Source organism: Vanellus vanellus, assembly GCF_965231255.1.
Source record: "Vanellus vanellus genome assembly, chromosome: 3".
NCBI classification, from domain to species: domain Eukaryota; kingdom Metazoa; phylum Chordata; class Aves; order Charadriiformes; family Charadriidae; genus Vanellus; species Vanellus vanellus.
This window is the reverse complement of record NC_138907.1, coordinates 127,479,087-127,502,609: the sequence shown is the minus strand read 5'-3', so window position 1 is coordinate 127,502,609 and position 23,523 is coordinate 127,479,087. Positions and strand designations below refer to the sequence as shown.

General features: G+C 43.8%; 1 protein-coding gene across 4 annotated transcripts in view; it reads left to right on the top strand.

The window, feature by feature from the left end:
• Positions 1-23,523, top strand: part of HMBOX1 (homeobox containing 1) — a 113,111-nt gene that overhangs the window by 36,417 nt on the left and 53,171 nt on the right. For 3 of the 4 annotated variants that reach the window (XM_082480454.1, XM_082480453.1, XM_082480452.1), the window contains exon 2: positions 12,727-12,810. In XM_082480454.1, the coding sequence (XP_082336580.1) occupies positions 12,788-12,810 (23 nt within the window). In that variant the 5' untranslated portion in view covers positions 12,727-12,787. Of the gene's footprint in view, positions 1-12,726; positions 12,811-13,993; positions 14,076-14,834; positions 14,951-23,523 lie in introns of all 4 variants that reach the window. The other variant, XM_082480455.1, reaches the window with a different exon arrangement.

Genomic DNA, 23,523 nt, shown 5'->3' with positions numbered 1-23,523 from the left:
TCTGTGTAGATAAAGCACAGTTGATCTGTTAGGGATTACTGTTTCTCAGTTATTCTTTTGCTCTTGCATATCATGCCTTTATGTAGAAGAATATTTAAAGGTGCCATGTAGAACAGCGAGATGAAAGATTCTTTGTGCATTGAAGAATTCTGGTGTCATAGGAGTCCACCTGTTCTCCTGTAACTTTTTTTTTTTTTTTTAAAACTGAAGTTTATTTAAAGTGAATTTTAGTGCTCATAAAAGCTGCTGGGTTTTGACAGCCTTAAGGATTGAAAGGCTGTCCCCACAGGTGGTGGCAGCAGCACTATGGCCTGGTATTCAGGGCACAGGAATAGGAATCAGAAGATCCACGTTCTGTTCTCATCTTTATACCGGGTGACCTTGAACCAAGTAGCATGTTGCTGAGGCTCAGTTCTCAGCGGAGAATTTTACCCTGGCTCATGAGGACATTGTAAAGATTTGCTACTCTCTTAAGAAAGAAAAGACAAGGACATTCTGCATCGTCATCAAGCAGCAGACCCCATCTCCAGTCTACCGGCGATGAGAATAATTGACAGTTTTCGGGAGAAGATATTACCCGACAGCCCACTGAAAGTCTCGGAATAAGTGGAAGTACTTTTGTCTGTGCAGTATCCTCGAGGAGGAGCTAACCAAACCAAACTGGTTTCATGCAGGTCCAAAAAGATTGTTTCTGTCGGTGTGTCCTACATGAAATTTTAGTATTTTTTGCGGAGAGTTGAGCTGGATCAATGTAGAGGTCCAATTGATGTAGCATTGTGTGTCAAGTAGTGGTCAGTATTGGACAATTAATGCACCTATCCAGCTAGCAAAGCTGTTCCTCTGATTAAGTACAGGAGGAGTTTTCTTTTTGACCCTTTCAGGCTATCAGCTTAATTCCCAGAAGCTTCAGATTTAATTACCCATATCATTACCACAACATGCATAGCTGCAGATTTTATTAATGACCATAAAATTATCGAATCCTCTTTAAAATGAACGCAGATTCCCAGCCAGAAGGTCCTTTCGCACATCAGCTCTAGTACGAGTGAATCCCACAGGTTGGTGCAGCACCTTTCGTGTCTTTTTGGCAAATGCCGAGCTTAGCTCATCTGTCTGTCTGCACCTGATTTTCTGCTTATTTATCAACCGCTAGTAATGCTCTTCTGCAGTTCTGTCACCAGACTGGGGTATTCTTGCCTCTCAAATGATAGCTGAGCTGAAGTTTTACCCTTCTTGGACCCCATTTTTATGCGTTTAGCCGCAGACTGACCTTTACACCTCTCTCTTTCAGACTCCTTCCGCTCACTGCGTTGCTTTTGTTCCTATCCCTAAAATGTTCTTTAATCCATTTCAATTCCTTTTCCCAGCACGATGCTTTATGACTTTGTAAATCAGTCTGAGTGGTACAAAATCAAATGCTTTCCTGAGATCCTGATAACTTATGTCCACTGTTTCACTCTTGTCTAACCTAACGATTTGGTCGTATAATAAAAAGGATTTCAGCAGATTTGTCAGCCATGACCTTCCTTTTATGAATCTGTACTGGATGTCCTCTACTAAATTATGCATTTCCAAATGTTCTGCAATTTTGGCTTTTATCAACACTTCCAATACATTCCCCCAGCTGAAGCTGGATTCCCTGTTCTAAGAGAGTTCAGCAGACCTCTGTCACAGCCCAACAAAATTCATCGGTTTTTCAGAATTCTCCATAATAAAACTTTTGTTTGTTACGTCTTGTCCTCATCTTATTGGATTCTTGACGTTGGAATGAGTATTCTGTTCGATACAGCTCTGAGAGTACTGTGCTCTCAGGAAAAAGCCGTCTCACCATCTGCAGTTCAGCAGGTTTGCATGTCACATGTGGACTGAGTTGCTGAGTCTCAGCCCAGTCGCTGGTGAGAGGATGTTGGCCGGTAGCTCGGAGTTGCGATTTGGTTCCAAGCTTCCTAATTTCGTTTGAGACTGGAGGTCGCTTCACCTCTCTGTGCACTTGTTGATTTTTCTGGCCTGCTTCCTAAAGAGTGTTTTAGGTTGCAGGCTTGCTTTGTGCTCGGCTGAGTGTGTATGTGTGCAGGGGGGGAGGGAAACGCCAAATCCTTCAAGTGTTCTTGCTTAAAGCCCTTATACGTGTGCTTATACCTACTTTGAACGTATAGCTTGCCACTTGGGCTATGCTTCCAAATATGGATTTCTCTTGGAGGTATGTTCTGACCCACCTACTTTGCACTGCAGATATATTTAGCAAAGTTTTGCCGTAATAATCCTACAGTGCTGTCCCAAAGCTGTCATCTGCTCTTCTGCCTACCTCCTTCCTGGTTACCTTCCATGCGCTAAAAGCCGCCTGCCGGAGTCCTGTATCTGTGGTCAGGGCTTTCTGCCACTGACACGGCTCGTTTTTCGGCGGGAGGGAGAGCGCAGAGGCTACACAGCCCCGTCCTCCCGCTGTGCTGCTGGCTGCGCAATGCGGCTCGCCGAAACTTGGGTCAATTCCTCCGTGCCCACAGCTTCTAGGAGAAGCCCCCAAAGTTGTCAATGAGAGCAGCAGGATTGGAGGCTTCCATGACCGGAGCCTCAAAGTAGGGAGGATTTTTAGTTTGGTGGGGTTTTTTTTTGTTTTTCTTTTTAAGCCAAATGTACAAATGGGTGTGTGGTCTTTGCCCCCAAGCCTGGCTCGTACAGGCAAAGGTGCTGCTCAGCCTGGTTGGGTTGAGAGCAGCACAGGAGGCTCCTACAGTCGGATCGTGGCGCCGGAGCAGACCATCTGGGGACAGATATGTCTTAAAACCACAGGGAATGCATCTTTTTTTTGGCCTGAACCCAACTTAGAGCAAAAGTAGCACTAGAATACTGGTTGGGTATGTATCTGCCCTGTATCTGCTGTTTATTGCAGGAGGAAATTGCCAAGTTATGCAGATACTTCAGTTACAACAAAATTACGGAAGACGCTGCATTTAATGGGCGGCCTTTCCTTTAGAAAGGCAGATTCTGCCTCTCTCCTCCAGTCTTCCTGTTAGATGTCATCCAAGATGGATTCAAAGTGCCAAAAAAAAAAAAAAAAAATAAAGCAAGCAAACCTGCACCGAGTGAATCATTTCTGCTAAATTTAAACCATTTATTATGGGGAGGGGGAAAAAAAAAAAAAGGAAGAAAACTGGGATTACAGGTTTAGCAAGCGTGAGCACATATTTCAGTGTGTATTGCCGTATTTGTAATTGCCAAACTACTGACTTCTTGGAACTCCGCTATTAGCATTGTTAAGCAGCGTTCCAGACAGTCGCTCCTATAAATCCCCGTTAATACGTGAAGCCGGAGAAGGCCTTTGCAAGAATAATAGTCAGCCGGCGAGCGATCTCCAGCTGGGGCGTGCTGTCTGGGCTGGGGGGACGCACAGGGGACGTAGCTGGGCCTGCTGTTCGGCTGTCCTGCTCGAGCATCCGGTTGACGTTTGCTTCGGTGCTGTTGCCACTTCTCATAGATGCTTAGGGTTTATTTGGACAGATGTGCGAGAGTACACGAGGCTTTTGTACAGAGTGCATTTCTAGCACTAAGGCCTATAGTTTACTGTCATCTCTTACTCCTTCGTGTGCTACTCAGGCAATAAGCAACCGCGCGAAAAACACCTCACATGAACAAACAAACGTCCTTTTCGTGGACAGATAGCGTTCTTTTTCAAGCGTGTTGTTCCAAATAATGAAGCTTCTCAAACTCTGAAATTGTGAAAGCATATTGCTAAATGCCCCCTTTTAAAATTTAATTTTCATAACACCAGTATAACCAGAGCACTTGCATCACTGCGAGTCGTCTGACCAAAGTCACGTCTGTGTCTTCTGAACTAGTCAGTGGGTACACGCAAAATGAAGCGTCTCGAGAATAAATCTGGCAAGTACAGCTTTACCTTGGACGAAAAGGATTCCCCTCCTTCACTTGCATCTGCCGAACCATGTACCTCTGCAGGGGGGAGAGCGCCCCACAGGATTTCTGGCAAAGCATGTGAAAAAGAGAACGTGGATGGAAGTGTTTGCTTGACATGGGGTAATGCCTTTAGAGGTGGACCTGATGAAAGCCTGGGTCATCGGAGAGGAAGAAGAGGGGAAAGCGGAAAAGATGGGTAGAGCCACGGGTCGATATTTTAGGCATAACCAGTTGACAAGGGCACGGGGTGGAGCGTGGCAAGGAGGCTCGTTTGATCTGCGGCAAGGACACATCTGCCAGATCCCAACCCAGTTCCAGCGTCACTGGTGGACACGTGGATTCTCTGATAGCTGATGGTATTCTGAAGTGGACAACAGATGGGTGCCCTATGACTGTCCATCAAACCTACCTTCAGCTGTAAGGCAGAGGGCAGACATTGGTGAGACTGCCATGCTTATCGGCTCCTTTTATGGCACAATTTTATACAAACTTGTTTGGGGATGGAAAAGGGTTGCATGCTTGTTTTGTTACAAGTAACTGAGAGCTCGCAGAGCTTTTCAGAACACCATTTAATGTTTTGTAAAATTCTGAACTCATTTATTGCTTGTACAGCATGTTATCAGATTACTGTTTGGGAAAAGGGGATGATGATCTTAAATCCAAAGCCTATTTTTAAAAAGATGATACTTCTCTTAAATTTTATGCAATACATTTGCTATTGCTAAGGGATACCACATTCCTCTTATTACTTTTATGTTCCATACAGCAACGCAAAAATAAAGGACTGTGAGGCATTACTTATTTCTCTTCTGTGCTTGTTCCTGGTACTCGTGATGACAGATACAATTCTGGTTTCTTTTCTTAGGTCAGCAACTGGGCGTAGGGTCTTCAGCTCACTTCAGCTGAATATGCATGCGTCTTGCCTTTGGGCGTCTTGCATTGGGCACCTTTGTATTTGCATAGGATCATGCAGTAGCAGTTTCCTGTGCCTGGCAAAGGTTTGCGGTACCCCTGTCTTCCCATTGATATCTCTCTGTCAAGCGGCCTGACGGCAAGTACGATTCCTGGAATTCTGCTAAAGAAGGTTTGGTGGCGTCTGCTAATGTGCGTAGGGGTCTCCTGGAATGTCGGGGGTGAAGGAAGGTCTCTGCCTGTCCAGTCAGATGAACGGTCCATTTTCTTCGGGCTGTTGTACGTTGTTGCAGTACTTCCTGTTTTTGTGCTCATGAACTTGCCTTTCACTGGCCACAGCCTGCTTAGAAGCTGAGCATTAGTCTTCATGGTGGACAGCTGTATGCTCTTTGGGCTGAGCAAGCTGCAGGTCTGAGTGGAACTGACAGCTAAAAAGGCCTGTCTTTAAAAGACTACACTTATTTTAACTATAGTATCTAAACTTTCACTACTGGAAGATCAAAAGCTGAGCTCCGTAAGCACTGATTCCAGTAGCCTTGATGAGTCGTTCTTTAGACATTGAGAAAACTAGTATGTTTTCTGATCTTCGTATGTCCTGTTGCGAGCATGCTGAGATTAGGTTATCAAAGCTTTATGCACGAGATGGATGTTCTGAAGGCACTGCTAACCATCTCGGACCTGCAGGATGCTGTGCTTCTGCTGCTGGTGTTCCTTCAGTTGGGTACCTCTTGCCGTGCGTGGTGTGCGGGGCAGCTTTGTCAGGTTGTTCTCCAACACGAGTGAGCTCCCCACTGAGGTCTGGAGGCCATAATAGCAATAGTTTCTTTCTTCTTTCTAGTGTGCGCTGTTGGGCACAGTGTGCTTGCTTCGCATCCTGTTGCAGTCCAACGGGGTAACTCCCCTGTGCCAAAAGTGATACTCAGTGCTAGCAAGACTAGCGAGATGGCAGACTTGGGGCACTTCAGGAGGTCAAGTTCTTCTGCTAATTCTGGTAATTCATTTGAGCGGTTCCAGTTGGTGAGAAATTTAACTACGGCATTATTATGGTCATAGCCACCCAGGTATGGAGTGCACGTGAGCGTGCCTGAATAGACTTAGTGAGCAGAGATGCTCACATCTGACTGTTCTGCGATGGAGGTATACTCGCAGCACGCAGACGTTATGCTTGGCAACATAGAATGTCGTTTCAGTTGGTGTATCCAGTGCTACTGTGTCCCTGTACTCCTAGCAGAAAACTGTCGAGGTAATTAAGTGTTAATTGGGACCATTTTGAATGAGCCTCTCATTTGTTGTATGTTTGGCCCAGGCTTTGACTCGAGGTCTTGGCAATCTCCCATCTGCACTTTTGTCCAGATTAACGTATATGCCTTATGGTGTATACATCCACAGAGTTCAAGGTATAATCCCTACTGTTGGCATGTAAATGCTTTAAATCTTTATTCTACTTTAGGGTATGCCTTGACCACTTTAGCTCTGTAGGAATGAGCTGGGATGGGACTGCTCCTTCAGCTCTCGGCTCTTGCTTGTTGTCTTCTGACATGCAGTTACTGATTTTGTGAGAGCTTCTGCTCTGTTCTAATGCAGCCTCAAACATTTTGAACTGAACCACTCAACTGAGAGTCACCGTCTCTTTAAATTCTCTTGCGTGCGAGTGACCATCTTGCTCTTCCTCAACTGTTTCAGTGCTCAAACTGATCTATGTAGATTAAGATAACCTATGTGCTCATTAAGGAAGTGGTCTTTATAGCAGCCGTTAGCTATCGCTATTAGCCGTGGGTTCGTGTGCCTTGCTGTCAGTCTACCGCTGTTAAGATTCACTTGTAATTTTAGCCAGAAAAGCTAATTCATGTCTCGCCTTTGGTTCCAGGCAAGTTTTTAGACGTGATTGGAGGGGACAACATACTGAAGTTCAGGAGATACAACAGCGTAGGTGCTTGGTACGTTAAGGCCTGAAGCTCATTTGTAAGCAATAATGAAAATGTAACCCGGGGTTCTCTGCTGGAACGTGTCTACAGCTGTATCTTGATGACAGCATTTGATTTTCCAGCTGCCATTAAGGACAAAGCACTACTGAATGATGTCCTTTTACTGGGACTCCATTGCCTGTTATGTGTCTCTGGGACTTCTGACTTCTCTGGGACTTCTGACTTGGGGTCCTTTCCAGTGAAATGCAGACGAACTTTTCTGCCATTGTGGAAGTTTGTGAAATTTCCTGATTTTGTGGTCTGAGTCTTTTTGTAGAGCAGATCAGTTGCTAGTGTGCCTCAGAAGGCAGCCTGGCCTCCTGCTTGCGCTCTAGGCGATGCCCCTAAATTTGAGTAAGGAGGTTTCTGTTTTGTGGGCTTGGAGAGGGAGAAGGAGAGAGGAACAGTGTTGACTGCAATCCTTCGCTAATTGTTCTGTGGAGATCTACTGCAGGGCATGTTGTGGAAACAATGATTTGCTTGCTTTCTTTTTTAAGTGTTCCAACTGTGGCTTTATCATAAGATTGAGGCAAATGTTTTCTAAAGGGGAAAAGGCTTGTTTCGGTGGTTTCCCTTCAGTTAAAAGAGTTCTGATGAAGAAGAGGATCCCATCAAAAATTTTTTGCTGTAAGCTCGGTAAGATGCTACTCTATTCCCTCACCATAATCCCAAAATACGGCTTTCCCCTGGGTTGTAGTGTAAAGGGTGTGGTAAACCAACACAGTTGCAATAAGACTGAAAACAGCTTTGATCGGAGGTAACTTCTTTAAGAATTTTTGTTTGTGAAAAGTATGCTCCCTTGCTCCCTCTGGTCTCCTTTGATTCATTGGCACAGGTTGCCCAGAGAGGTGGTGGAGTCTCCAAACTTGGAGATACTCAGAACTGTGCGGACGTGGTTCTGGGCAACTGGCTCTGGGTGGCAGGAGGTTGGACAAAATGACCTCCAGAGGTCCCTTCCAACCTCAACCGTTCTTTGAACCTGGATTAGAAGGTCACAACCGGTCCCTTAAGGTAAGGTCTGTGCCGTGACATTTCATGCCTTGCAGCTGAGCCAACATGCTCCTTGAAACATCTGTTCAAGGTAACCCAGAAGCTGCTTTGCTTGTTTAGCAATGATTCTTGATGAGAGCATGTTGTGCGCCTTCTTGCGGGTCTGCACAAGACCGTGCTCAAGGTACAGATCAATGTACTGACTTAAAGTAGTGATATTTAAATAACTTGGAGCCCGCAGATGTAAGAAACGACTCTTCCTTCTCTTTGCATTGCAGTACAATGACAGCATGAAACCGGCTGCTGCACCTCGCCAAGCCACAGCGTGTGCTCAGGAGGTGGCACTTCTTAGAGAAGGTTCTTAACCTTGCTTTCCAGGGCACAAATGTAACACATCCTCAAGTCATATGGCAGAGCAGTGGTTGGGGTTGTTTTTTTTTTTTTTTTCCTAATAGACCTATTTTGGGAAAATGGGCTAGAGAGTCCTAGATTAGCTTTAGTATTTTGGACACTAGTCCTACTTTTGTGCATGCACCCAGATGAATTTAAGTTTTTATACAAATGCAGTACCTGGAGTTTTAAAAGCACAGGGTAAACAACAGCCTGTCTGAACATCTCCCAGGAATAAAGGGCTCTAAGCTGGGAAAGAAAGGCTTAACAGGAGCTGCTGTCCGGAATCTGAATTCAGACACATTAAAAGTAGAAATCAAGTTCAAATTCGTAATGGGGAGGGTGCTGAACCACTGGAATGAGCTAGGACAGACGGGTCTCTTGGTGGTTTTCAGGCAAGGTATCTTCTGCACGTAAGTTAAGCCACTAACGGGTTTGTTTTACTTTATGCTGGTCTCAGTGTAGAGGAGGGGAAGCGGAGGAAATGGGAAAGCCCGTGTTCGCACAGACGCGTGTGTACGCACATGTGCACACACACACAGTCCAGCCGGGAGACCTGATGATTCCTACAGACCTTAAGCTGTACATCATTTAAGTACAGGATATAATTTTGAAAATTTCCCTTACTTCTAGGAGATTGGTTTGTAATTATGCATGGCGTTGGGAATCTGCCTTTGTTGCGAATTCAGCAGTGGTAGAACTTCGGTCTCAGGGATGAATTTGCCCGTTTGTTTCACCATCCAATGCACCAGGTCTATCAGCGAGCTGAAACTTGGTTCTTCTGCATTTCAGTAGCTGGTTAGGTAATAGCCCTATTGTAGTAGTGGGGTCTGTGTCCTCAGGCAGATACCGTGTTCAGCCACTGGTACTATCCTGTGTGGCTTTAAGCCCAGAATTTAGCCCCTCTGTTCATGTTTTACTTTGACAAAATGGTGATCTTTCCCTTCCCCAAGGGCAAAAGCTTTTAATTTGTTATTTGTAAAGCCCTTTTTAAGAACTGACCAAGGAAGGTAATAGTGAAATACAAAGTGGTGGCATTATTTTTTACTATGTGACTCACTCAGAAATTAAAAGGGAAAATTAATTTCTCTTCCAAGTAAGTGATATCAGCCTCATCTTTACCAAGTGACTTCCTCCTTGCTTCTGCAGGGCATTGTGGATCAGGGTGAACTATACTTCAAAACATTTAATTGCATACAGTGAGAAATGAAGAAAACTGAAGTGGATCCCAAGAATGTATTAAAAATCTGAACTAAAATGAAAATGATTTCATGTCAAGTGAGACAAATGCAGAGTTGATACTCCAGTGCTTCACACTTCCACTTGTCCTTGGCACTGAGAAAATGAGATTTTTAATATCTAAAAAACAGATTGCCATGAAGACTCATCCATTGTAAATTTAAGCTGCCTTTATAGCAACTTAAGCTGGGGACAAGATTGTTCATTACATCTGATTCTACAACTGTGGCCATGATTTCCATATTAATATTGAATTTTTTTTATTGTCTGTACCAGAAATAGGAACAGAAGCTGGTGGTGTTTCCCCTGTGTCAGCAGATAATTTATTTAATGAATAATGCGAAAAGGGCAAAGGTTTGTGAGTTTGTGCTTGCATATCTACTATAGGTTGTGGTGACACCTGCTTTTGCTGCTGTGATCAGACCTGGTTTGGTGCTTCGGTTCACGCTAAAAGGAGACTGAGGGAAGGAGGGATATCGATTTGTGATTTCAGAGTCGTGATTTGGTGGTGGTGGAAGTTACGTTGTTTGGGGCTGAACTTTTTTGGCTAAAATTATAGGCGAGGGGGTGCTTGTTTCCCATCTGATGTGCCCTTAAATTACAAAAACGCTCAAGCAACCTTTGGGGGGGGGGGGGGGGGGGGGGCAGGGAAGGTATTTCCGTGCCACTGAACTTTAGACCAACGTTGAGTCAAAGACTGTTTGTAACCCATTTCAACAGCAGCCGTTCTGTTCTGGCCTCAGACGTAGGAAGCACGAGCGTCCTCTCCTTTCTGCGTAACTGCATTTGCGTTCACAAGTCCCACTGCCAGGGCAGACCCGAGGATTCCCTGACCTGCCGTACTGCTTGGCCCCGTCTGTGACACTTTGCGATTGCGTTCAGACTGTAATAGTGCTGCCGCAGCCTTTAACAGAGCAAAAATTGAGATTTCCTCTTACTTTCCCATGAGCTCTCGGCTGTTTGTTTCTGCTGAAATGCTGTCATCCTCTATCTGTGCTCACGGATCGGGAGTCTCTTGGAGAAGTTCCTTCTCCCTCCTCTGTTCACATCCCAGAATTGGGCTTGATCCTAATGGCTCTTCATTTATAACATCTGAGGTCTGTACCATTTTTTTTCTCTTCCATTAGTTCTACTAATATCGTTGTCCTGCCTTTGTCATCTCACACCTGAGTTACTGCCGCCTTTTCTTTGGCTCTTTATATCACATCTCCTCATGTTCCAGTTTTAATTCTGCGTTTCATGATGATGGAAGATGATCTTTTCTTTCCTTTCTGGGTTTTGTTCTTTGCTTCTTCCACACTGCACACCCTGGAAGCAAATCTTTCTCTGAGGAATCCAGTTGTCTGTCGTCAGCCTCTCTGACCTTCAGAAAGTTTGTATATATTTAAGTCTAATTTGTTCCTCTTCGGAAAACAAAACAGCTCTCTGTATTAAACTCAAAATTTGGCAATAAGTCAACAGTGTGATCTCATATTTTTTGTGACTGCTTCAGGGAAAATGTTTTAAAAACAGTTAAGAGGTTTAACAGAGAAGTGTTTTGGTGTAGAACTACCTTTCAGAGGTTTGGGGTAGCTGCTTGCGAGGGACCCATGTGTTTTGTCTTTGCCATCCATCAGTACCTTGGTGTCACGATTTCTCTGCCAGGTCACAGTACGTGACCTGGGGTCTGCTGGGACCACTCATCTTGTCTGTGGCCTTGCTCTTGGCGACCTCCATTCCTGGAGAGGAAGAAGGCAACTCGAGACCTAGATGTGGGCCAAATGAATTGTTTTGGAAATGGCAGCAGCCAGCTCTCAGCAGCTCCCTCCCCAAAAACACCCGGCGCGTTGCTTTGCCCCATCTGGGTGGGAGCAATCATGCGGGGACAGGCTTAAAGCCCCTGGGAAGGCTGGTGGCCAGGAGCTGACTGCTGCTACTTCTGGAAAAGCTCGTTCAGCCCAGCCTTTTGCCCTGAGAATTCCTAAGTTTTTTCATAAAGAAAAAAAAAAAGACAAAGGCCACATAAACAAGTTTGTGTATGCCCAGTGGACTCTATCCGGAACAGCTGCGGTTCTTCCCCACAGCCTATAGCGGGTGTGACAGAAGAAGAGTCGTGCTGTAGCATCTGGACCAGTCTTAACCACCGAGAAGAGCTGAGATGTGGCTGTCCACCAGGCTTGGTTGCTGATGTTACAGGCATCTCCTTACGGAGCAGAGTAAATCATCCCATGCAAATCCCTGTGCTGCTCTACCCACTTGTTTGCTATTCCAGCTCACATAGGCCCATAGCGTAAATATTCCTCTGTAAATAAGTGTAAATATTCCCTCTGGTTCTTTCTGCATCTGCCTGGATACAATATCCTGCTTTTCTCTTTCCTTTTGGCTAATAGTTTAACTTTTTAAGCACTTTCAGTCCGTGTTAGTTTGTGGAGAAAGACATCAGCAGTGATAGCTAAAGAAAATTCTCTTAGGTCATTCCTTTTCAGAATATAGTACGTGTCTTCTAAGCTCTTTGCGGATGTTAGCCAAATAATCCTTTTAATAGCTTTTGTGAGTTAAAAGGGTAGGTAACTGTCATAAGGCTAAATGATTGCATAGATTAATTTACTTGTGGCCGAAAGAAATCAATTGTAATTTAAATTTTTGTCTCTGGACTGATTACACTACCAGACATCAACTTTCTCCTTAGGAATCTACCATCTGCATTGAAATATATGTCTGCGATTATATATGGGTCTGGATTAGTTACAGGTTATCCGGGGTAACGGGATTGAACAGACTCGGTTTTTCACCTATGGGCGTGCGCAAGCTCAGAATACTCAGCTGGTTGGCCTTGGGTTAGATCTGTAGAGTATCCATTTATAACTTGGGTCGTTTATAATTCATGGGCTGTTTGGATGTAAAAGATTATTTACCAGACTTTAAGACCATGGGTCCGTTGCAAACTGTGTCAAAGCTCCCGCTGAAGGCGGGGGGAAGAAAGAGGGTGAGGCTTTAACGATCCCTTTAAAAAATAAAAATTGAAAGATGATATAAGAAAATTGAGTGGTTCCAGGGAACGTTTTTCTTAACCATGGTTATATTTAGTGATTGGTATACATTCCACTGTCTTTTAGCTGAGGGACGGATTGGGTGATTGGGAAGGATCCTGAAGGGACCTGTCTTTGTTGTTGGGTTTTTTAACGAGAAGTGATTTGGTGCTACTGCCTGGTGAAACTGCTGTAAGGTTGCCCTCTGTAAGCTGCTTGTGTAATTGTACACCAGATTACAAGATGTCAGAATGTACTTTCCTTTCACAGAAATCTCTAATGGTTTTCTATATTTTAATTGTGTTTTACAGAATGGTGAATAACACTGAAGACCCTCAAGAGGCTTTATAACGTCCCATCCCCATGTAAAGTATGCTCAGAACTTTTCCAGTAGTGTAAGTACAAGCTAAAAAAAACCTCACAAAAACATAATGTTTGGTGTTTTTTTTTTTCTGTTAATTTGTCTAAAAAGAGCAGAGAGATGGTTACAGAGGTTATCAGCAGTTGGCTAAATAGGAGAGTTCCACTGGTTTGGTATTTGCTAGACATTTAAAGCAGGGAACAGTAGCACTTAATTCCTCGATTGGTCTGGCTGGTAAGTTATTTCTACTTCTACATGTCTGTCGCTGAAAGAGAAGGAAAATCATGCAGTTCTTAGTAATTCATCCTTGATCAGAGAAAGGGTATTGTTAAAAGAGAGATCGCCGTACATCTGCTGAACGTACTAGAGGGACAGCAGAGCTGTGCAAGAGAGTTTAGTGCCGCTACAGACTTGGTAAAAGGGGTTGAGTACACCATTAGCGTAGTATTACATAGCAAAGGCAGAAAACCTAGGGCAGCTGACCTGACATTGGAATTGGATGTGTTGGTCCAAGCAAGCACTGCGGTATCCTGAATCCCAGTATGGATTGAAGTCGTCTAAATCTCATCCTTGAATTTGAGCCTATGAGTTTGTTCTTTGAAATGCCTTCTGTCCTGAATCTTCAATGTAATTGGTATCCGTGCTATTTCTTCAATACATAAGCAAATGAATTCACAGTTTGGAGCTTGTCAGGCTGAAGGGAGAGGCTTGACCTGTCTGCGCTGTCAGCCGTCTCTCTCACTGGCCAGTCCTAGATCGTTGTTCCCCATACCTCTTTTACAGGCACGCCAAATGCTTGTCCACTGGCAATCGGATTCTTGAGATATTTTGACCTCTTGACTTTTGATTGTGCCTCCTGTCAGGCTGAGTTGGAAAGAGAAATCCTGTCTACAGAATAGGTAGCAAGAAACGGGGCTGCTGTGAATGCAGTCGCATTTTCCCAGATGGATTATTCGAAGGATGGAGATTATTCATCTGGCGCATGGATGTTCATAGTGCAAGTGGCAGTGCAGTCACAGAGGGAGTCACAGCAAAAAAATAACGACTGCCAGGGATTTTGTGTTGGAAACTTAACTACCAGTGTATTTCAAAAAGACTTCTTGGTACAACCATTAATTAGTTATTTTCTATTGCTGGTGGCTTAGTCTTCTATTCAAAACCAGTGGTTTCCTACTTTGTAGCTGGTCCCCTGAGCCACCTCCTCTTCTTTCTTTTAGCTAGAAATATGTTGGATTCCAGTATTAAAATCACCACTTGAAATTGTAAAGATCTAGTTCGCAGCAGGAAAGGAGTCTGGAGGTAAGGCCACACTGCCCTCTGCGTCTTTATTGTACTGGTAATTCCGAGTTTGCGGAGTGATTTTGGAGCTCCTCTGTGTTTTGTGCGAGCACGAGGACAGTCTGTCAGCTTTAACTTTGAATCAGATTCTTAACATAAAGTTCCAAACTGTGAATTAGATAGCTTTAATTTCCTGTGCTTTAGTTAGATTTCTGTCATGTTCTGCCCCTGTGCAGTTTGGGTTGGTTATCGCGTTGTTCTGATGCTTTCTGGAATCGTTGTGGCACATTGATTTGCCCCGTTAATCAGCTGCCACCCTCCATCAGAGTGGTTGCAGCTTTTTCGATTTATTCCAGTATATACGCAGTTAATACAGTCATCGAGAACGCAATATAAGTACAGGTGAATAATTTTTGACTGAGTGAAAGCTGGGGTGAACCTATTTGGAGGGGATTAGAGAGTATTAAATTAGAGGAAATGGTCCAAGATGACCCATTTAGGTATAAAGTTTCCAGATTAAACCACAGATATCTTTTAAAATGGATAAGTGGGCGTCGTGGTTTCAGAGGGGGAACAAAGAAAACAGTCTTTTTTTCTTCTTCTTCTTCTTCTTCTTCTTTTTTTTTTTTGGTAAAAAATGTTAACTTAAATACTGGGTAGGATAACCATGGCTAGAGAGTAGTTTGGTTACTCCCACCACGGGGCAGCATCCTCTGTCAGAAGAGCGAAGCAGGCAGCGGGCTGCAGTTACCATTTCACGTACCTAATTTTTATCCACAGTTGGATGAGAGTCAGTACTCGAGAGGAATTTGAGGCATGGTGGGACCACGAGGCTCTTGATTCTGGTCTTACAAGAATTAGTCATTTATCTGAAACTAAGTCCTTCTGTAGCCAATGTAAGTATATCTCTATTGGGTTCTCTATAAATATAACGGGGGTAATTACTTGTACTCCACAGGCTCGTGACAGTATTGATTAATTAATATGTGTGAATAGTGAGGTATGACCACCGGTATTTGTGTTGTGTGTTTCAAACTATCTCGCGAAATATGATTTCTGATAGAACTAGACAGTTCCAACATTGTCACTTAAAGTTTACCTGAATTACGAGGCTGGTGCTTATGAATCTTAACTGCCAGCAGTGGCAGAGCTGTCTTGGGAGTGAGTAAAAGCCTGCTGAGTGGAAAGAAAATCTGAGAGTAATGCGGATGAGAAAAGACTAGATTGAAGCCTTGTCATCATTTAGGAAAAACAATGGAAAGAAAGGAACGAGTCTGTGAGCGATACCAAAATCGGCGCACATTGAAGAACAGACAGTGGAGTTAGAGTGGCTTAGACAGTCACCGCGCGGCTGAGCTGTGTTAACTGTCCAGCTTCCTTGAAATGTGACACAAAACACGTTAATTAAACTTGGGTGAAAGAGGACTCGGCTAAATTGCTCTTTTTGACTTCAGTGGCAAGGTATCGTGTAAATAGTTGGTGGCTGTAGGGATGTTCGCTTGGCATTTTAAGCTTCCTTAGCTGAAACGATGTCTTGTCCGAGCCCTTAGTTTTACTTCAAGATAAACCAGATGAGTTAATTCATGATTTCACAGGCAACTACGCCACTGAAAGGGACCTAAAAGAAATCTCGGTGCACGTGTGCCTCTTATGCCTACTTCTGCTTTTGGCCAAACTGGCTTGACCCCATCTGATGGGTTGGTCATAGCAATCATCAGAGCCTTCTCGAAGCTAATTCAGGTCGTTAACCCGGGCAGTGACTAGCTATGGGTGGGTGGGTTGGTTGACTGATTTTCCTGCTGGGATAGTGAACTGAACTGCTCAGTGGAGGTTTCCACCAAGTCCTGGAACTGTGCAGAAGAGCAGGTCGTATGTCAGTTCACCCTCTCTCATGCACCTGCAGCCTCGCAACTTTCATCTGTAGGTGTTCTCCTCCTGCTCTGAGGAGGACACAGAAAGATGTGGAAGCCCTGAGAATACAGACTGGGTTTTCTCTATGTCATACAAGAAGAAATTTCCCTAGTTCAGGTCTAGGCTACACAAAGAGATGCTTGTTGCTTTGAGAGCATTAATTAGGACATGTGTTTCTCTTTGAAATGCTTTTAGATAAAATAAAAATCTAATATGGAAGCAACTGTGGCCAAAAGCCTATGGTTTTGCCATTATCATTTATATTCTTCAAGCAGCCGCTGTTATCTGTTCCCGAGTTGTTCTCCAAGTATAATATCTGTCTTCACTAAGACTGTACTGGTAAAACTACACTTGCAAACTGTTTTCTCATGGGGAAAAAAAAATTGCTTTATAGTTAAGTACAAAATTAGCAGTGGGTAAGTTTCAGTTACTTGCTGGGTTTGGATTTTAGTTTTCTGAACTAAAAAATTCCTCTTTTAATAAAGCGTGTTGATTGTTACTGCTGGTGATAGATCATGAGGGAGAACGAAGGTGCCTGAAATACTTCAAAACGTCTCTTTTTCCTTTATGTGTGGATGAGAGGTGGTGGAAAGCCTGGTGGTGGCGTTCCTTGAAACTTGTCCTACACCTTGTCATATCGGATGCTATAGATGGACCCTGTAGGATGGCTGTATGTGTGGTGAGAAAACGCTCAAAGTTTGGCCAGGCACTTGGTCTGCCTTCTTGCAGAATGCCTGTATGACTTTGAACAAGTCGTTTTGACTTGTCTGAAGGCCAGTCCCCTTCTGTGAGCTCTTGGTCTCAAAAATTAGAGTGATTTTACTTCCCTGCCTATGATGTTCTATAGAAAGATGTGTTTCAAGTATTTATATACTCCAGCTAGCAGGATTAATAGAGAAGAATTTGGAGATTCTGCTGCATTTTAATAAAGGATTGGTCAAATTCTGAAGTGAATTATTATCTAAGTGGGTATTAGGAAGAATGTCTTTACCGAAAGGATCATGGGGCATTGGGACGCGTTACCCGGGGCAGTGGTGGAGTTTCCATCCCTGGAGGTATTTAAGGGTCGTGTAGGTACAGTGCTGAGGGCCATGGGTTAGTGGCGGGCTCAGCGGTGTGAGGTGAATGATTGAACAAGATGATCTTACAGGTCTTTTCCAATCTCGGAGATTCTGTGATCCTGTGAACCGGAGGAGGCAGAGACAGCAGTATATCGACCCCAGTAATGGTGACAGCTGAAACGACGTGACTTGCCTGTCCGGTGTCTGGCTTAGACCCGCATCTCCATCTTATTGCCACAGTGACTCTGTCTCTTCACGTGGGATAAAGACAGTATTTCGGTGTGCTGGTGAGATTTGCTTAGCTGTGTAACTCAAGCGCCCAAGTCCTGCCCTCATTCTGTTACAGAGCTTATATATCCAGAGTTTAGTCTTCGGCTCTTGAATCCGAGAGCTCCTCCTTCGCTCTTGGCACAGGTTTGGGCTTTGGGCGCCGGTTCAGCACTCAGCTGCTGCTACAGCTTTTCTCTCTGTTTGTTAGTCCTTCTGATCCCTCCTTCTGCCCTTGAATCCAGCCTCAGTGTCTGAATTCCTGCCTCGTTGCTGTAGAATTGCAACAACAGTAGGAGACCCGGATTGCAGGAGTAGGGAAGGTTAGGGTTAGACAGATAAGGTGTCAGCGTGAATCTGTCTTGTGCCTTGAGTAGAATTCACAAGTATCTGGCTCCCAGCCCTGTGCTTCGTCAGAGGTCAGTCCCTTTTGTACGACTTGGATTATGACAATAATTGGCATTTATATTCTATTATGGTTTTGCCTTATAAGATCGATCTCAAGTTCTCTCTCTCTGTCCCAAAGATGTAAAGCGGATACCATAAAGTTACTCACCCGAGTGGAATCAGCGGCAAAACTGCTAGGGTTTGCTTACTGCCAGTGTGCTAGTACCCAGAAAATATATTTTATTGGCAGTGAAGAATTTCAAAGGCTGAGTGGAAGAACAGCCTATGTAGAAGAAGTGAATCGGGGTTTGGGGCTCTTTAACTAGCTGAGAAACTTGAAGCCTCCCGAAGAAATGATATGTTGATATTCTGCTCTCGGCTTGCCTTCTATAATTTGTGTAGCGGTGAGTATTTGATTACGTTGGATTTATTTTCAGAAGTTTCGGGCTGCTCTTATTAACTGTCACCATTTTGATCGAAAGCGTATGGCAGTGTTCTGCATTCATAAGACGGTGTTTTGCATTCATAAACAGAACCGGTGACGTTTAACCTCGATAGATCAGCTTGTAGTCTGATTTCACTCCTTGCTGCAATGCGAGGCGTTCGTTTCCCTGGGATGAGAGCAGTCATTACAAGCATTACATTTTGTTTGTGAATCAGGATGAATGGGAGTAGAGTCCTCTTTGAAAATCAGAACTAAGAGATGCAACTGCAGGAGATAATTATGCTAACGTTTGGGTAAGGATGGCTCTGTGTTCGTTGACATGATGAGCACTTGAGGCCTGATTTTTTTTTTATTATTTTTTTTTTTCCTCCTCTCTTGAAAACTGGTACAACTCCACTGAAAATACTGGAGTTGCAACTGATGAGCATAAGCGTCAGCTCAGATGAGTCAGATCCTTAATCCTCTGTTGCGCCCCAGAATTCACAGCATCCACTACTGTTTTAAAGGCAGCTTTGCTTAATATGGTGCAAAGCTTTGGGCGTTTCTGAGATATTTAAACTGGCTGTGAATAAAAGGAGATGCAGTTGTTCAATATGAACAGAAGAGGCCAAAACTTGAATTTCAGAAGACTAGATAGTGTTATACCCAAATGTCCCAGTTTCATTTCAACACTGCCTTAGAGCTTCACTTGACAGATCACAGTCTTTGCCCCTGAACGTGCGTGCATGGTGTACACCGTTTACTTTGTGGTATACGTCAACCGCTCTGTTACTGGAACAGCTGTAGCTCAGAATGAAAGTGGCTCTCTTGAGCATGTTGTAAGAACCAGCTGTATCCTTTGGGGTGGGTAACAGTGGGGTGAGATGTAGAAAAGGAAGGAGGAGCGAATGAAACTGCGCTTGGATCTCGTAAAAATGTGTGGAGAGAGGTACAAGCCTGCATAATATAAAGCGCGGTTTAAAAATTAACAGACTGGGGAGCTGGAAGTGGAGTTTCTTTGTAGTGGCTGGTTCTGATAGAAAGCATCCGGAGCGGTAGTTCATGTGAATTAAGTTGTTGAATATCAGGCCAGTTGATAAGCAAATTATATTGCCTTTGGAAAGAGCAATGCCGTCCTTAATATCCATTTTTGCTTGCTGCCTAGGTCAGAGACCTCACGTCGAAGGGAAACGTGGCAGCCCAGTCATACCAAACGGGGGTCCTGACGGCGGTGCTCGGTCTGGGGACGGGGCACGCAAAGCCAGCACGGCTGCTCTCTCTGATCTGTGCCTTCAGTAGGTGGAGGACATCCATCCCCGCAGGTGTTCAGCTAGCGCTTCTCACCAGTACTGGATGCACATGCACGCAGGAAAAAAACCCTGGCGTGCTAAGGAGTTCAAGCTGTGAGAAGGACTGTGGTAGTTAAAGCACTCGGTTAGTTGACGAGTTGTAGAAAGTAATTTTTTTGCTACATACTTTGGGATAACCTACTTCAGCTGAAAAGCCACAACTTAACCTTGTGATTTTGCTCTTCCGTTTCAAGGCCAAGATTGTGTTCGATGACACCAAGAAGGCGCATGCTATGTTGCAAAAAAAAAAATGATGGTGCTATAAAAGATAAGATTGCAAATTCTGCATTGACAGGGCGGTGTAGTGCTGTTAGGGTCCTGCCCTGGACCAGCGTGTGTGCCATGTGCCAAAGAAGGGTAGAAGTTGGCGTCTCTCCCCATCCTCTTTGCCACAGTTGATGTGGCTTTATCAGAATCACTCTTAAACCAATTACCAGACCTGGGATCCTGTTCTGAACACTTTGGCTCTAGCCCACATCCATATTATGCAGATTATATCGAATATAGGTCTTGCATCAAAAAACGCAACTGGTTTTGTGAGTCTTGAGCCTTGCAGAGCTTATTAGATAAAGCAGGGAATTTTAATGGAAATTTGGAGAAGGATCTCTGCAGAAGAGGGTCTCTTCAGTGGTGCTAGAGTACTTCCTACTCATGTACAGTGAGTAGAAGAGTGGAAAAAATGATTTCTTGCGATCATTAAAGAGTCCAGAGCCATTTTCTCAAGCGTTAGAGGTGTTAAGGCTGCTGTCTGGCCTTATTCCCAAACGGGTAATTGAATTGCTTTGAACTTCTGCAAGTTCAATTGGACATGGACTTAGCTCATAGCTGTTTTTATGGGATTATTCTGCTGTGTTCCATCACCTAGAAAGTTAGTGTTGGGTAAATGATTCTTGTATCCGTGTGAGCTTGGGCTATGACAGTAGGTGAGAAAACCTTGCTGCGTTTTTCCTTACTGTTCTCTATGAGATGCAGAAAGATAAGGGAGGAGGACGCCTCTGTACTTGGCCACGCACCCCCACTCAAGATCAGTACTTTCAAAGTGGGGACGGAGCCCCGTAGCTAAAGGGTGAAATTCCTACAAAAAAGAGGCTAAATAAGTCTTGGTGATATGATAAGGAAAAGCAATGGTATTGAGAGAAATGACGCCCCTAAACAACCTTCACTCCAGAAAGTGGTGTTAGAAGTGAAAAAGAGCGATACTGCGTCTGGCTGGTCGAGACCTCCTGGATATTTTATATCTGCGCGCTTGGGAGTGAAAATAGTTCTTTTTTAGCTCCTCGTAGTTCTCCTTTCAATCTGATATTCAGGTTCCTCAGCTTCCTTTTGGATGAGCCACGGAAGATAAGCGTGAAGTTATAATGCTTTATAGATTCCAAGAGGCAGTGAGTGGAATTGGGCCATCTTACTTGCGGTGTGACTGCCAACTTAATGTAAGAAATGTAAATAAGTTTGATATTTTAAGCTACCTTTTTTTCTGTCAGGATCTGGAAAAACTTGATTTATTTTAAGGGCAAGATTCAGTTTTTCAGAAAATTGGTCAATTTTAGTTTTGCGCTTAATTAGTACTTTGCAGAGGTCTTGCTTTCAAAATCGGGGGGAGAAAAATGCATGGCAATTCCCTTGGTTAGTGCTTTTTTCCGAATATTTCCCCAAGGAAAATTGACAGCCCACTGTAACTGGTGAGGGTTTAGCTGACTGATGGGAAGGTGAGGCATGTGATTACAAGGTGAGATCTGCTAGCGTGGGGGATATTTTGCTACACTGGCAGCAAAGTTTGCCAAAGTTTGACTACAGTAAAGCGGTCGGTCCTCAGTCTTTCTTCTCGGGAAAAGTATTTGCTATCTTTACTTTTTCCCGCACACCCCCAGTCGTTCTGCTTGTCCCTGTCTTGTTTTACTTCTTGTTACTTTTGCAGTTGATTGTATTTCACAAGGAAAAAGACGGGGGGAAGCAAATTGAATTATAGCTGGCCAGAGGAGTTCAGGAGGATAAGAGGCTCTTACAGCAATATGGGGGGGATGAAGTAGTGGAGAATATCCATTAATTAATGAGGTGAATGAAATTATGATGATTCTGAAATGGCTTATTTACTTAGCTGCTTTGTAAATTGGTCTTTAAACAGGGTAAGTTTATTAAAATATTTTAAAAAGGGAAAATAACTGAAGCCCTGCTGGAATAACAGTTCTAAATAATGTTACTGTAGTTATTCATTAAAAAGCAGTAGAGAGTTGGCAGTGTTGGAACATGTTCAATAGTACCACATTTTGCAATATTTGTTTTGGGTTTTTAATGGAAAATTCCTGGTTCCTGCAGTTGTTTTCAATACATAAAACTCACTCAGAAATATTGTTTGTTGATCTCATGGTTGTGTAGAAAAGCACGTGAAAATGTGAATAGGAGCTCAAAATCAAGAAGACCAATCAAGTATGTCAGAAGCAGTATATGCTGTGTATGTAAGTATAAGCAAGGCAGTTTTTACATCGGTGTGTGACATTAGTGTGACCAGCAGTGAGATCCCGTATCTGATTTTGGTGCTTTTATCTTTTTAAGCGTTGAAAAATTGTACAGACGTTGTCTGAAAGGGCTGGAGGGCTAGGAGAATATTTTTTGTGTGGACAGACAGATCATTGATTTTGGTTTGGGTTTGGTTTGGTTTTTTGTTTTTTTTTTTTGTTTTGTTTTGTTTTTTCAAATTGCCACCACTTTCCCAGGGATTGTGTTAAACATAGTATAATGGATTTAATCTGACAGTAGATTTGCTACTCTTAGATTACTTTCTGCAAGCCTTTTAGAAGCAGTCCACGGACTAACAGGACTCTGTAGAACACAAGTTGGAAGTCACTGAATATCTTATTCTTCGGGCAGAGGATGGCCTTCTCCAGCAGCCCCTGCGTCCCTGCGCAGTTGAAACTGCTACACGTGCACAGCGGATCCCCGCTGCATCAAACTGGGACAAATTGGAGGCCACATCACTTTCCCACATGCAGCCGCGTAGGACAGAAGGTCAACCATTTCTCTTGCATCTAAGAACACTGCAGTTCATTATGTGTAATTCACTAGTAATTCACTAAAGGATACTTAGGATTCACTAAAGCATTATGTGTAATTCACTAAAGGATATTAATTTGGCTTGAGAACCCAGATCTAGAAGCTGAGCCCTGACGTATTAGACAAATTAGGGATCACACCCGAATTTTAAAGGGAATGACTGACCGTGGCAACAAACTGCTGCAGGAAATGGTAAGTTCTGTGTTACTTGACGGGTTTTGAAGCCGTCTGGAAAGTCATGCTTTTGTCAGGTGTGAGATTTTTGGTTCACGGGGCCAGGACAAAAGTTTTGGGTTTCTAGGTCTGTGACAAAGTGGAGATTGAACTAGATAATCTAAACTATGTTTTGGTATTAAACGTCAAAGAGTCAATAAAGTAGGAATTTTGAGTAGAGGTAACTCTGGGTGGAGGTTCTGGTTCATTAGATTCTCCAGTTTGACAAAGTACTTGAGCACATGAAACTTGTAAATGACCCTGGAAACGGTGGCGTTAGAAATACAGGTAAGAAATGACAAAAATGGCTTTATCTCCAAGGAAGGACAAGCTGGCTTATCTAGTGGAAACCGTCTCAAGGCTAGACGTTTAAGAGATTTTCTGTGTGACAACCGTGCTGTTCCGAGCTGTCGTGGGGGGCTTTCGGGCTGTACAGGAGGTTGTGATGTGAGTCAGTAAGTCAGCGTGACACTTCTCTTCGGAGAAAGGGATTGAGCAGCCCTGCCTCCCCCAGCGCAGGGGCCAAACCTAGAACACCATGTCTGTTTCCGAATGCTCCTTGTCAAGCTCTGAACGTCTCCGTCTGAGATGCGACTTCCAAATTGCAGTTGTTACAATTCCAGTCAGTTGCTAGTCTACTGCTGCGTTGGCTGCTCTGCCCTCCTTTTAGTAGAATAATCTGGGTGCTTGTCTTTTAAAATTTAAAATGACTTGTACGTTTTCAGTAATCAATTGTCCGAAGGACAGCACATTCCTGTTGGGCTAAAGCACTTATATGGCTGTAGTCTGTCTGTCTTCTCACATAGTCA